The following is a 15,508-nucleotide window of genomic DNA, read 5'->3' on the forward strand; positions in this document are numbered from 1 at the left end:
GGTGAATTTAAGAACCGTTATGTGAATTGATGCACGGTTAAATGTTTTGATCAAAATATGAACTAGTACCTCATGTTTTCATTTTACTAGATACACACAGATATGCATTGTTAAGGATAAGTTCTGACTGTCTCTTTTTTTTGTTTTGTATACATATATGGGCATTTATATTTCCACGTAGCTGGTACCACATACAATATGGGATATACCGAGCGCGGGCTTGTTTTTTCTTTCAGTGGCTCCCATGCTTGGCAATTGCTGGTTGGTAAAGTCAGCTGGGAGTTGTAGTTTAACAAAGTATCCAAAGTGCATACTTCTGATTTTATAAGGTCTCTTATACTTTTATATATCTTTTATATTTGTTTTGTATGTAGAAAGGGCATTACTACTGTGGTATCTTTGTTCTCAACAAGTCACGTCAGTTTTCTTTTTCTGAAGTTTGCTACATTTTGATCATATGTGCAGCCTAAATCTATACAATGCTGAGTACACCCCTGTGAGCCAATAATTATTGTGAAATTTTCAGTTCATGATTCCTGACAAATCAAATCTTGGAACAGTTTTGCTTAAACCATGCAATCATCATCCTCATCGTTTATATAGTGCCAACATATTCCGCAGCGCTTTACAAGTGGGGACAAAAAATATAGTAAACTAATAAACAAACTGGGTAAAACAGACAGAGGTGAGAAGGCCTCAAGCTTACAATCTATGCAATGAATTAACTCTTCCAAGTGCCTCATTTCTGCCTGCTGTGTAACATTTTCTACATAATGTCTTCATATGTATTTCATTAACCTTTCCTTAATAGGTTTCCACTTCCATTGTACTTGTCACTGTGTTTTTCTTTTACAAGACTGGCAGGGAAGTCTTTTTTGTTGTCCTCATGCTGTGATTGGTTTAGTTGTTGCTAGGATAAGCTGAAGGCTCTCTCCCTGGTCTGAGGAGGGAGTTGCACTCATGTGGAGAATGGAGTTTGATGTCATTCTTGGATCACAAGCAACAGGCAGCCTGATTATTGCTACAGTTAACATAACTGCTGAACTCTGCCAATTTACAAACAGTCCATAGTGTACTAGCAAATGTGTGCTGGATCCTCTAATGTGAACTCGTTTTGCCACAAGGGACATGTTACAACCTCTGATATGTGAATTTAGGTTGCGGTCACATTTTTTGAGATTACACAAGAGGAGAAAAAAAATACTTTTTTTTTTTTAAAGACTCTGATTTTTATATTTGGATTCACTTCTTTATATAGTCTAAATCGTGACCTTTATTCTGGGAGTATCCCTCTTCAGTTGCTGCATGTAAAACAAATAAAAAACTGTATGCTCTTCTCTCTGACAGCCAGCTATATTGTGCAGTGTTCCTTTCCTGAATTTTGTCGTCTTACACTTGTCTTCAACTTTTTGTTTGTTGCAGAGCCAAAAGTGCATTGTACCGTAGCATTACTGTTTGTGAAATGTAGAAATGAGTGCAATAGATCTCCTGAAGTCCCTTGCATTTCCTCTGTGTAATATGGAATCTACTCTGCACTCTAGATGGTGGTCATCTGCCACATCCTTTACATACATCCTCACATTGTGAAATAAGTATTGATTAGTAGGTGTTTATACCTATTGCTACTCAAATTTCAACTCCTCCTTCATGACTATATTATGTATTGACTTAAAACTTTTCCTGTGATCTCATTAGGACAGTGCAGAGTTAGAACTGTATCACAGGAACAGAACAAGATCATTTCGGAGGATGGACGCTCAGTGTATGGAGGCTATTGTGTGCTCTAGTCATTGTTTGTAGTGGCTCTCTAGTAACCACATTATACAAGTATTTTCACAGCTCCTCATTAAATTACTCTTATTCACAGTATAAAGGACCAAGCAGATGATTATTCAGCGGGACATTGTTTTCTTTTTACACCATAACCTTACAGGAGTCTTCAGGTTTGCAGCATGTCAGTGGTTTTGTGTGAGAAACTAACAGACTGGATGTAGTGTGTTTTACCAGGCATAATATTTGATATAAGTTGTGATCATGAGGGAAAATTGTCCCAAAACACATCAGACTTCCTGCCAGTAATCTTATTGAAGGTCAATGTGGGCAGTACAAAAGCAGAAATAAAAGGGCAAATATATTCCACTCTACTGCATAGCAAATGTAGATACAACATGAAATACCTCAAGTTCTGTGAAGATGTTTTTTTTTTTTTTACATAAATAGGTTTGAATTATATTAGTAGTTCTTTTTATATGAAGGCAAGTTGTATTTAGATCTAGTAGTCTTTTAATGTGTTTTGTATTTTCTAGCACTCTTAGGGTAACACAATAAGGTCACACATTGTATGGGAGGTTTGTGCTGTATTTCTGGGTGTGTATGCCTTTGGCATGAATAAGCCGCTGTTGTGAGTACAAGTTTATGCATATATAAGTAGTCAGCCAATGTCTCGGAACAGTTTTCCAACTTTAAATGTTGTGAACTGATAAATATTTCTTTGTGAAAATCAAAGCAAAATATTAGTTCGCTCAGCCCAGTGGTATTACAGCTTTTTATACCAACAAAGTTACAACATAAGAATATAACAAAGAAATAAACATATGTGCAGTACGTAAATATACTTCTGAAGGTGTGTGCTAAATTCCAGTTACTCGGTAGTAGCTAATAGTAACTCCTGTTTTTGCAAATATTTAATGTATTTTTTTAAACATACATGATGGCATTGTGTGGTATAAATTCAATCATTATAGAAAAGTAGATATATTTTCAGTGCGTCTCTTGTTTTTATGCACCTAAATATTTGTTTAATAACATGAAGCAAATAGAGTGAACGTTGTAACTTATTTGTCAGTCTGGAGCTGTGCATGTTAAATTATTAAAAGTTAATACATGGTTACTATGGGTTTGCAAACCAGACTGCTGCTGTTTAAGTACCCTTATAGATATAAATACAGTGGTACACTCGCACAATGCATTGTGTTTCAGTCCATGTACAATTACTGGGGGGGGGGAGAGAGAGCCTTGACAAATTATTTTTCTATTAACTTTTTCACTGCCAGCAGAGCACGTACTTCTGGCTGTGCACTCTTACCTGTGCATTCAAAATTATTTTGCAGGATGCAGTTGAGGCTTGGTATATAAAACTCTGCAGATTATATCTGATACATACGCCGATCAGCCACAACATTAAAATCACCTGCCTAATATTGTGTGGGTCGCATTCATGCTGCCAAAACGGCTCTGACCCGTCAAGGCATAAACTCCACAAGACCTCTTAAGGTGTCCTGTGGTATCGCGCACTAAGATGTTAGCATCAGATCTTTTAAGTCTTCTAAGTTGTGTAGTGTGGTGGGGCCTTTATGGCTCAGACTTTTTTTGCCAGCACATCTCACAGATGCTCGATCGGATTGAGATCTGAGAAATTTGGTGGCCAAGTCAACACCTTGAACTCTGTCATGTTCCTCAAAAAATTCCTGAATATATTTTGCGGTGTGGCAGGGCATATCATCCTGCTAAAAAAGGCCACTGCCATCGGAATATCGTTGCCATGGAGGAGTGTACTTGGTCTGCTACAATCATCATCATCATCATTTATTTATACAGCGCCAGCAAATTCCGTAGCGCTTTACAATTGGGAACAAACATTAATAAGACAATACTGGGTAATACATACAAACAGAGAGGTAAGAGAACCCTGCTCGAAAGCTTACGATTTAGGTAGGTGGTATGTATCAAAGTAACATCCACCTGAATGCCAGACCCAAGGTTTGCCAGCAGAACATTGACCAAAGCATCATATTGCCTCCGCCGGCTTGCTTTCTTTCATTAGAGCATCCTGGTGCCATCTCTTACCCAGGTGAACAATGTACATGCACCCGGCAGTCCACATGATGTAAAAGTAAATGTGATTTATCAGACCAGGTCACCTTCCATTGCTCCATGGTCTAGTTCTGTCGCTCACGTGCCATTGTAGGCACTTTCAAGCCTTGGACAGGGGTCAGCATGAGCACTCTGCTGCGTAGCTACAGATTAGTCAAACTGTTATGCACCGTGTGTTCTGATACCTTTCTATCATAGCCGGCATTAACTCTTTAAACAATCTGTGTTACAGTAGCTCTTCTGTGGGATTGGACCAGATGGGCTAGCCTTCGCTCCCCACGTGCATTAATGAGCCTTAATTGCCCATGATCCTGTCGCCATTTCACCGGTTGTCTTTCCTTGGACCACTTTTGGGAGGTACTAACCACTGCATACAGGAAAAACCACACAAGACCTGCTGTTTTGGAGATGCTCTAACACCGGTTGTCATCACAATTTGGCCCTTGTCAAAGTCGCTAAGGTCTTACACTTGCACATTTTATCCTGCTTCCAACACAACAATTTCAGGAACTGACTGTTCACTTGCTGCCTAATATATCCCACCCCTTGATAGGTGCCACTGTAACAAGATAATCAATGTTCCTCATTTCACTTGTCAGTGGTTTTAATGCTGTAGTTGATCGGTGTATAATCTAAGGTATTTTAGTAGAGGGTCTGTATCAGTTTGTGTCTGAACCCATTTAGTTTAATCTATTTTCAATTAACTTATGTTTGCTATATTATGTTATATAATTTGAATATTTATATAGTATTATAATTTATCTCGTATAACAAATTATTATGTTATATGTTAGCACTTTATTATATATAATAATATCCATGAAGGTACATTTAGTCAGCCTGAGAATCTGGGAAATTCCCTCATCACACACTCTCCTGTTCTCAGTCTTTGATGTAACTAGAATTTAAAGTGGAGAAAGCATTTGCTTGGCTAAACATTCACTCTTTGTGGAAATAAACTGACAAGTAGTGAGCAAGGGCTGGGATGGTGCGAGAGCAAAGCTCTTGGCTCCCCATGTCTGTATTAGGTTATGGGAAAGGTGTGGAGTTTTACTCAGGTGGGCACTGATGCAAGTCTCTGCCTGTTTCTGGAGGATAAAACAACCTTTCCCTGACACACCTGAGTTAGTAGGAGCAGAAGCTCCTGTGTATATGTAGAAAGTTATATTTCTTCACTCATAAGACAAACCTTCCTGTACACTTTCTATATCGTGATGACCTGCCTTCTGTGGTTGCTGCTACCTTGATATTTTATTTGTGATGGATTGTAAGGCACAAGCAGAAATTTATGTGTGCGCTTGGAGAACCAAATATGTGAATTGTTTTGTTTGATGTAGTGTTAATGTTTATAGTAGTAGGAGTTTATTCAGTTGCTCAAAGTGAAAGTTGCCCTATTTTAAAATGTTTATCGTCTAAGATAAAGGTATACTTTTACATATGAAGAAATTGACTAGAAATCTCGCTCCCTGGCTGACTTCCTCCACTTTAAATTCATACCTCTTCTTTCTCCTCTCCCTCGCTAAACAATCCTTCTTTAAGTCCCTCATTTCTTCTCAGTCCTCCAATCCCCGCCGCCTCTTTGCCACCTTCAGCTCCCTCCTCTTCCCCCCCCCCTCCGTCCCGCCTTCCATCTCCGCTTCTGACTTCGACACTTTCTTCTCTTCCAAAATTGAGCCCATCAGACTGAACATCTCCTCCTCCCCTTCTCGCACCACCCTCATCGCTTCACCTCACCCCATCAACCAACTCTGGTGCTCCTTCAGCCCTACAACCGGTGAAGAAGTTCACTCCCTTATTCTTTCCTCTCCACCCTCTACCTGCCCTCTCGATCCCATCCCCTCCCACCTCCTTCGCTCTCTCCAACGGCCTGCTCTTACCTAGCACACCTTTTCAACCTATCACTCTCCTCTGGTGTAGTACCCTCCTCTTTTAAACATGCTCTTATCTCTCCTATCCTCAAAAAACCCAATCTTGACCCCCACCTCTCTTGCTAATTATCGCCCTATCTCTCTTCTCCCCTATGCGTCCAAATTACTTGAGCGGATTGTCTGCAGCCGCCTAACCAGGCACCTCGCGGACAATTCCCTCCTTGACCCTCTCCAATCTGGCTACTGCCCCCTCCATTCTACCGAAACTGCCCTGGCCAAGGCTACTTATGATCTCCTATCAGCCAAATCCAAGGGTCACTTCTCCGTACTCAACCCCTTTTGACCTCTCTGCAGCCTTTGACACCGTGAACCACCCCCTCCTGCTGCAAACTCTTCTCTGTCTCTGCCTCTCTGGTTCTGTCCATGCCTGGTTCGCCTCATACCTCGCTAATCGCTCCTTCTCTGTATCCACGTCTGGTTCTTCCTCCTCCCCCTACCCTCTCCCCGTAGGAGTCCCGCAGGGCTCTGTTCTTGGCCCTCTACTCTTTTCGCTCTACACTTCCTCCCTTGGTGCTCTCATCTCCTCCTTCAGTCTTCAGTATCAACTTTATGCTGACGACATTCAACTCTATGTCTCCTCTCCTGATCTTTCCTCCACCCTCCTCGCTCGGGTATCCGACTTCCTCTCCGCCATCTCCTCCTGGATGTCTGAGCGCTTTCTCAAAATCAATATCTCTAAAGCTGAACTCATTGTCTTTCCTCCCCCCAGACTCCCATCCCACCATGACCTCTCTATTGTCGCCAATAACACCACCATCTCCTCTGTCACCCAACTTCGCTGCCTGGGTGTCACCCTCGACTCCTCTCTCTCTTTTACCCCCCACATTCATTCCCTTGCCCAAGCCTGTCGCTTCCAACTACGCAACATCGCCCGCATCCGTCCCTTTCTCTCTCAGGATGCTGCCAAGACTATCATCCATGCACTCATCATCTCCCGCCTGGATTACTGCAACCTCCTCCTCTCTGGCCTCCCCCACTCACATCTCTCCCCCACTCCCGTCTCTCCCCCCTCCGCTCTATACTCAATGCGGCCGCAATACTCATCTTCCTCTCACGCCGCTCCTCCTCTGCCTCCCCTCTCTGCCTTGCCTTACACTGGCTCCCCTTCCCCTACAGAATCCTTTTCAAACTCCCCACCACCACTTACAAGGCTCTCTCCAACTCTACTGCCCCTTATATCTCTAACCTCCTCTGCCAATGACCGCCGCCTCTCCTCCACTCTTATCACCTCTTCCCACTCCAGAATCCAAGACTTTTCCTGTGCAGCCCCCCTTAACTGGAACGTCCTCCCTCATTCCATCCGTCTCTCTCCTACTCTGTGCTCCTTCAAACGTGCACTCAAAACTCGCCTCTTACTCAAAGCCTACCAACCATCTACTTAACCCCCATCTTCTCCCTTTAGCTCGTCCTCCCTTCTCTCCTCTTGTGCCTGGTCTGTTTACCCTCCCTTAGGATGTAAGCTTTGTATGAGCAGGGCCCTCTTCCCTCCTGTCTCCTTACCCGTTCTTCCGCTCCGTCTTTACTGCAAATGACTGGCCGGAGTTTCTGAAGTATTGGTACTTTTTGTTCATTGTTCTGTATGGTTTCACCCTGTATAGTCTACTGTTAGTACTGTGTGCGGCGCTGCGGATACCTTGTGGCGCCTAACAAATAAATGATGATGATAATAATAATAATTTTTTTTTACATATTTGTAAATAACGGTGGACGCTTTGCTCGATACAGACATGGAGAAAACTAAACCTATCCAATGTGACATGACTTCTGTAATAGTAATGCATAATCTATTAATGGGCATTACAATTAGCTGCTTATAAATGGGCAGTGCTGTTACTACTGGCAATTTACTTGGCACAATTGCTGCTAGAATACTGTATTATACTGCATTAGTAATTTGTGGCTTAGTAATGCAGTAAAAATATTGCTCTTTATTGTTACGGTTACAAATTATTGGGCTTTCCTGTTACTGGTATTACTATTGCTTGTGTCTTATTTGCTGCACATTAATACTACTGCTATATTATTGGGTAAGACTGGTTTATTACACTCCACTACTATCACTAGGCTTATTGCTGGTGATTACTGCTACATGTGGCATATTGTACATTACTACTACAGACGGCATATTTGGACTTAAGTTCACATAAATACTGTAGGTTGCATATTATAGGGCGTCACTTTTACTATGGTACATATCAGTAGGCATTGGTTCCATTGGTGACTTATTGATGGATATTAGAGTAAGCATTACAGCTCTTACATTTTCCATACTGCCACTTCTAAATTTCAATTTCGACCACTGTACTGAATAGACTTCTCGAAGTGACCGCACCAGTTGGATGCTAAGGCTGGAGTCACTAGCAACTGTGGAGTCTCTATAGTGGTGCTTACTGGAGATGGTGGCTATACCGTGGTACTGCTTTGTATTTGCAAATACATATTATATACATGTGTGTATGTATGTATGTATGTGTGTATGTATGTATGTATATATATATATATATATATATATATATATATATATATATATATATATATATATATATATATATATATAATGTGTGTGTGTGTGTTTGGATGGGGAGATATATATCCATAACCTCTCTATTGTCGTCGACAACACCACCATCTCCTCTGTCACCCAACTCTGCTGTCTGGGTGTCACACTCGACTCCTCTCCCTCTTTTGCCCCCCATATTCACTCCCTTGCCCAAGCCTGTCGCTTCCAACTACGCAACATCGCCCGCATCCGTCCCTTTCTCTCTCAGGATGCTGCCAAGACTATCATCCATGCACTCATCATCTCCCGCCTGGATTACTGCAACCTCCTCCTCTCTGGCCTCCCCCACTCACATCTCTCCCCCCTCCGCTCTGTACGCAATGCGGCCGCAAGACTCATCTTCCTCTCACGCCGTTCCTCCTCTGCCTCCCCTCTCTGCCTTGCCTTACACTGGCTCCCCTTCCCCTACAGAATCTCTTTCAAACTCCCCACCACCACTTACAAGTTTCTCTCCAACTCTACTACCCCTTATATCTCTCTAACCTCCTCTGCCAATGACCGCCGCCTGTGCAATTTATTGCTATCATGTCTATTGTGACTCCGTTCACTATGTGATTTTATGTGTTTACCACGTTTATCCCTGTTGTCAATTGTTGCATGGGTCTGGCTAGACCACGTTCTTCTGTTGTGTACCATTAAACACCTGTTTACAATCCACTGTTCTAGCGCTGAGGTACTTTCCACAATCCCCTCTCTGCCTTGCCTTACACTGGCTTCTCTTCCCCTACAGCATCCTTTTCAAACTCCTCACCGCCACTTACAAGGCTCTCTCCCACTCTACAGCCCCCTACATCTCTAACCTCCTCTCCATTCACACTCCTGCCCGCTGCCTGCACTCAGCCAATGATTGACGCCTCTCCTCCACTCTTATCACCTCTTCCCACTTCAGAATCCAAGACTTTTCCAGTGCTGCCCCCCTTCACTGGAATGACCTCCCTCGTTCTATCCGCCTCTCTCCTACTCTGTGCTCTTTCAAGCGTGCATTGAAAACCCACCTCTTCCTTAAAGCCTACCAACCATCCGCATAACCCCTTCATCTCCTCCACTTGCTCTCTCCCTTGCCTCATGGCTCCCCTTGTGCCTGTTCTGTTTTCCCTCCCTTAGGATGTAAGCTCACTTGAGCAGGGCCCTCTTCCCTCCTGTCTCCTCACCTGTTCTTCTGCTCCGTGTTTATTGCTTTAACCTGCCTGGAGTTCCTGAAGTACTGGGATTTCTGTTTATTGTTTTGTACTCTTTCACCCTGTATAGTGTACTGTTTGTATGGTGTACGGCGCTGCGGAAATCTTGTGGCGCTTAACAAATAAAGGATGATGATAATATATATATATGATCTGACATTGTAATAAAAATAAGCCATTCCAGGAGTGTTTTTATTTTTATAAATGGCAGCCAGCAGTGGTATGTATTGGTATATATGTGTGTGTTTATGTATAAAATATATATAATCTATATATTGTACTTATTTTTACAGGTAAATCATCCAATAAAAGCCCCTTCCCATGAAAAGTCCACAGATTTGCAAGCTACGAATGTGACCACAAAGTTGCCAGGGAAGAAGAAAGGGAGGAACCGATTATTGAGGTTGAAAAAAAAACAGAAAATGTGGAAAGCACAAGCTGCTTTGCAGAGGAAGACATGAATCTGTTAAAGAAGGAAATGCAGTGTGTAAATGCAGATGGTGGGTTCTCACTTTTAGTCTATGCCAGCCCTTATCTAAGCTGAGGCTATAGAGATGTAAACTAGATATTAGATGGTAGCTTCTCTCACTGTCCTGTCTCCCACACATTAAGTTAGGAGTGTGTAATGGCTTTCATCAGATTCTCACTATCTTTTTACAGGAACAAAAGTTTGCACTGGCCAAGTAGGACTTCATGCAAGAAGGAAACTGACTATGATCCTGGAAGAACAGGTTCACCTCACAAACAGGAAAGGACACTGGAGGTCATTGATCAGTTTGTCATTCCCCGCAGGTTTCTGGTGATTGCTGGTGCTGTCTCCACACAGAAGTCAGAAAACCACAGTCGATTGTCATTTTCAAATTAATATAAAAATAAAATGTATTGCTGTTGCTCAAATAATAAAGTCAAATACAATTAGAGTGGAAATGGAAATGACAGGACAGAGCATGAACATTGTGAGCCTTCTAATATTTAATAATAGTTCACAATTATGATACATATACTGTTTAAATACATGCCTTATATTAATAATAGTGATCAAGCAGGAGTCTGCCTAACATATTTCTCCTACATCTACATTCACCATGCTATTTGCTTTCAGTGAGATGGTGTATTTTTATATTGTATTTTTTTTTGTTCTATAGCCAAGTTTTATATATATATTATAAATGCAGGTGCTTTATGCATTAATGGTGGATTAGGAAACTGCTTCTCCCACCCTGCAAAATACATTGAGTAATTGACACTTTATAATCAACAATGGTTGTAGCACCCAATTAACATCCCATCCCATCCCATACTTCCTTTCAACAGTTTTAAATATATGCATGGGTAGAAAGCAAGGGACAATCACTCTATATGAATGGAAATTCTGGTAATATTAGACGAGAAAAGTTACACTCGTGAAATACATTAAAAAATAGACTATTCATTCTATATGTGGTAGCAATGTTTCCAGACCTCTAGCGTCTCAAGGATTTAAAAAAAAAAAAAAAAAAGACCCTAGTGGTCTCGAGTTGTCGCTACTACATATGGAATAATATATATAATATTGTAATGTATTACAATCCTAGATGCAGGAGCACTCCTTGTAATATTTGAAAATTAGGGTGTGTGGACAATCCCCCCTTGAATTTGTGTGTGTATTATCGGCTATTTATATAGCGCCACTAATTCCGCAGCGCTGTACAGAGATCTCGCTTTACATATTCTGTGCCTCCTAGTGCAATACTTATGTGTACTGCAAATAAGAGCATCAACAGCTGTCTCGGCTCCAAGTATTCAGGCACATTGGTTGGTTAAATGAATGGAAGGGAGAAAAAAAACAAACTAATGGTTCGATACGGTTTTCTCACATCATTCGTGCACAAACCACTCATAAAGTGTCTTTTATACCAGAAAACTTTCTTTCACAGAAATGTATCAATATAACCATAATGCTTCACCATGAAAAATATCTTCAAGTGAAAAGTAAGATCCAGCTAATCAATCCAGTATTATAACAAATCAACCGCGAGACACAGATAAATGTATCTATGTAACGGCATTCATATAATAAAGTGTATATCTTCTTTTTTTTTTTTTTATCGGTTCCTTTATATTCAATTTTTTCTGGTGTATTCCAAATCACTCATTATAAGCCACAAAAATATATAATACGAACATAGTGTAATACCTTTAAAAACATTCATTAAACAAACAGAAATAGTGCATGTACATCAAAGCATATGGAAACAAAAACTGATAGAATGTCCTTCTGATATCTTGTGAAGCGATGCGAGAAAATTTATCACATATTTTTCAACATCAAAATAGGATAGGAGAATAGGGCACCAGAGGTAACACCAAAGCATTTGTTAAAAGGTTTAGACTTCCTCAGGCAGCTGGAGGTGGGCACAGGGTATTTTTTGGCCTTTATTATTTTATTCTTTGACTTTTCTGTGTACAATTATAGGAACAGCCTTCATAATCCCCTATAGCAGTGTTGGCTAACCTGTGACACTCCAGGTGTTGTGAAACTACAAGTCCCAGCATGCTTTGCCAATATATAGCAGCTTATTGCTGGAAGGGTTTGCTGGCTTGTAATTTCACAACACCTGGAGTGTCACAGGTTAGCCAACACTGACCTACAACATAATAGAGGGGTCATTCTACATCAGGTCATCCCCCCAATAAAAAGGAAATGTACACCACCTATCTCAGATTTTTATAGTTTTGTTTATAAGAGGATGTCCAGGGTACCATTTCTACCAAATATCTCGACTGTCTGGCCATTAGTTTCCGAAATATTGATTTTTCAATTAATTAAACTATTTACTAATTGCGGTGTATTTATTCCAGTTTATTTTACGTATCACAGGTATTTATTAGGGAATCACCATGAAATTTGGACCCCCCAAGGTAACTTTTCTTCCCATATCCAAACAAAATGACTGTATCTGCCTTATATTTTGAGTTACAGCAAAGATGCAAGCTTTTGGAGCGGAATTAAAAATGCTAGGTTAAATCAACATTGGATGCTCCAATTTTTTTTTAGGTGCTTAACAAAGGTATACATTACTAGCACAAAAATATCAGCATGGTACTCTGTTTCATAGTGGAGTAAAAAAATAATAATAATTAAGTTGACGTTTGGTTACTGTTATGCCACATACATCATTTACACAAGAAACCATGCTCTGTTACAAACCATATCAAAAAAGTGAACAAAGCTGAGGCAATGGGGTAACTAACCCTCCTATACAGGAACTGAAACTTAACAGTAACTGATGGGAAGTGGATTTCCTTTAAAAACTGAAACTTTCCAGAGAGAGGGAGACAGACAGACAGTCAATCATGGTAGCTGCTCTTCCAAAGTGCACATTTGGTAGTCTTTTAAATACTGACTGCCATATTACTATCTACTTAATAAACACTGGATTACATTACTGGGACCACTTTACAAATGAAGAAAAAGAACTTTAGATTCTGAGCTGAAGTTTCAAATGCAACCAGTGATTCTGGAACCTCAGTCTGCTACCATCATGAAAAGGTACTGCTGTTATCTATGAACAATTTCAGAAAACAAGCTTTTTCTGGCTCGTTTTTTGTGAGACAAAGGATTACTGCATAAGAGTTGTGTCACTGAAGTGGGCCAATGAACAGGGTGTAACTTTAACTGTAACTTAACTTTTTAGTCAAGACTTTTTAGTAGAAGTCGTTGAATCCCTGATGTTTAACTGAACTTGCAGGAATAGATGATCTGAATGAGTATAAGTATTGCAAAGCTTGGATGTACACCAGTGAAATTACATGGGATAAAGAGAAGACATTGGGAGGCATATGTTTAAGGAAAGAGCAAGTACAGCCATTCAAGAGAAGCTTACTCGATAATTGTCTCTTCCAAACACATCATTAGAATTGCCCCAGAAAGTAAGCAAATTTTCAGGTTGTGATGATTTACAGAGTCTGATATATGAATTAATAAAAGCAAAAGTGTGAAGAGGCGCCACGACAAGAAGTAATAAAAATATTAACTGGCACCAAACAGCTGGACAATTAAGCAGACTGCAAAAGAATTTAATGTCACAGAAAACATGGTAAAATAATCAAGAAAAGGCTATCTTCTCCAGTTGTGGACCCTCCAATTTTACCGCTATATAGGATCAACATGGTTCCATTTTTCAACCAGGTATCCTTCAAGGATGCATTGGACAAGATGTTAGAGACAGTGTACCTTACCTCAGGACAAGGTTTGTTCTTCCCAGGAGCTTATTTTCCCACTTCTAACTGCCCCACGCACTGTCATCGGGTACTGACTGAGGGTGGCTGGCACAATGGCTTTGACCCTGGAAGAATTGCCATATGTACAATTTCACATGCACTTCTGCGTTTAGGGAATGTGTCTGTCAGGCATCTAAGGAGGAGTACTATTTATCTGTCTCAGCTGCTACTTGCCTGTCAGGGGTGGTAGATGCATCTCACATCTGATAGTGGAGAAACCCTTCTCAGTGACAGTCTCCTGTTTTGGGGGGTGGTTTTTTTACTTTACCGCATGCTAGGTATGTTGCCTGGCCATGAGCTTCCATCAAGGATTGGGCAGTCAAGGTTCAGACAGACAAAACCACATAATGTTTTATCTGAACCACCAGGGGGGTGCTCACATTACCCAGGTCATGAGGGAAACATCTTGCTTCCAGTAGTGGATTTAGTCATTTGTACCTACAATATGAGCAACCTATATGCTAGGGGTGGATCGCTAGACTCCCTTGGGACCTTATGACAATCTGGCAGCCTCTAGTAGAAAATACCTATTTGGCATTGCAGCTAAATCACAAACTTTCTCCTCTATTATGCCAGGACTGGCACAGATGGTTCTTGTCTGTAGATTGGTCGATCTTTTAATTAGCCACCACCACTTTAGCTTGGACCTTCATTCTTGGGGTCTCTTCTTTTGATAGGGCCTAACAGAACTTTCTTTAAAAGAATTAGTGCCTTGCTGACCCCCAAAAGTCAGACCATGCTGTGGGCACAGAAGCTGCCAGTCCCTATCATCATGGGGTTTGGGAATTATACCTGGCATGGTGCAAGAAACTGAGGTTCATTTCACACCTCTTGTTTGATTTCCCCCTGTTGGACCCAACTGACGTCTCAAGGTGCGCATGTCGCTGCCTTCTTTTTTTTTTCTTTTTTTCTTTTTTTTTTCTTCAGTGCCAGCTTGTGCTGCTTCCATATGTTGGTGTATTTAAAATAAATGGGCCAGGTCTGGTCACCCTTTCATTCTCATTTATTTAAGCATGGCCTAAAACTGGTTCTGAAGGGCCTGCAGGGTGCTCTATTTTGGGGCCCTTTTATTCCAATGTGATTTTCACATCAACTAGGAGCTGTCCCCTCGTAAACAGCGCTTTGCAGGTTGGAAGTGGTAAATGCATCTCTCTCTACAGTTTTGTTGTTTGGCACATTCTATTTATCCTTTACAAGGGAAATAGGAAGCGATGTTGTGCCTCCTCCCAGTCTCCTGCTGGATCAGAACAACAATCCATCAGGTCTTTTCTGTAGTGCTGGGGACTGAGACTGGGACTGGTTCTCCCTGAGATGATTGTACACTTGACCAGTAGGATTTTGAGTAGTAAGTTATGAGACGTTTGCATACCAAGCCATCATGCAGACTGTTTAAAAATTTTGGACATGCCGCCTCTGTGAATGCCACCATTTGTAGGAAGGTCCTCCAGTTTGCACTTCATTCTTAGGCAATCCTCCCCTCCGAGGAAGGATGGCTTGAGACATCTCACTGTTTCTGTCCTACTGCTGAATTAGAAAAGGGTACTGTCATAGTTACCGTTAAATCACCTTTTCTTAGGCTATAGACAAACTCAACCAAGAATGCATGCTCTCTATTCTACTCTGCTCTTTTTCTTGTCTACGTATTAGGCTAGTAATACTGAGGATGAACAGAGGCACAGTGAAATTATGAGGAAGAGAATGAGACT

At 41.1% G+C, this 15,508-nt stretch overlaps 1 protein-coding gene across 3 annotated transcripts in view; it reads left to right on the forward strand.

The window, feature by feature from the left end:
* The window catches only part of ICE2 (interactor of little elongation complex ELL subunit 2), a 97,105-nt gene extending 86,648 nt beyond the window's left edge, over positions 1 to 10,457 (forward strand). For 2 of the 3 annotated variants that reach the window (XM_075208268.1, XM_075208269.1), the window contains exons 16-17: positions 9,833 to 10,039; positions 10,200 to 10,457. In XM_075208268.1, the coding sequence (XP_075064369.1) occupies positions 9,833 to 10,000 (168 nt within the window). In that variant the 3' untranslated portion in view covers positions 10,001 to 10,039; positions 10,200 to 10,457. Of the gene's footprint in view, positions 1 to 9,832; positions 10,040 to 10,199 lie in introns of those variants that run through there. The other variant, XM_075208270.1, reaches the window with a different exon arrangement.
* The last annotated feature ends 5,051 nt before the right edge of the window (positions 10,458 to 15,508 follow it).

This window comes from Mixophyes fleayi, chromosome 4 (assembly GCF_038048845.1).
Source record: "Mixophyes fleayi isolate aMixFle1 chromosome 4, aMixFle1.hap1, whole genome shotgun sequence".
In the NCBI taxonomy this organism is placed as follows: domain Eukaryota; kingdom Metazoa; phylum Chordata; class Amphibia; order Anura; family Limnodynastidae; genus Mixophyes; species Mixophyes fleayi.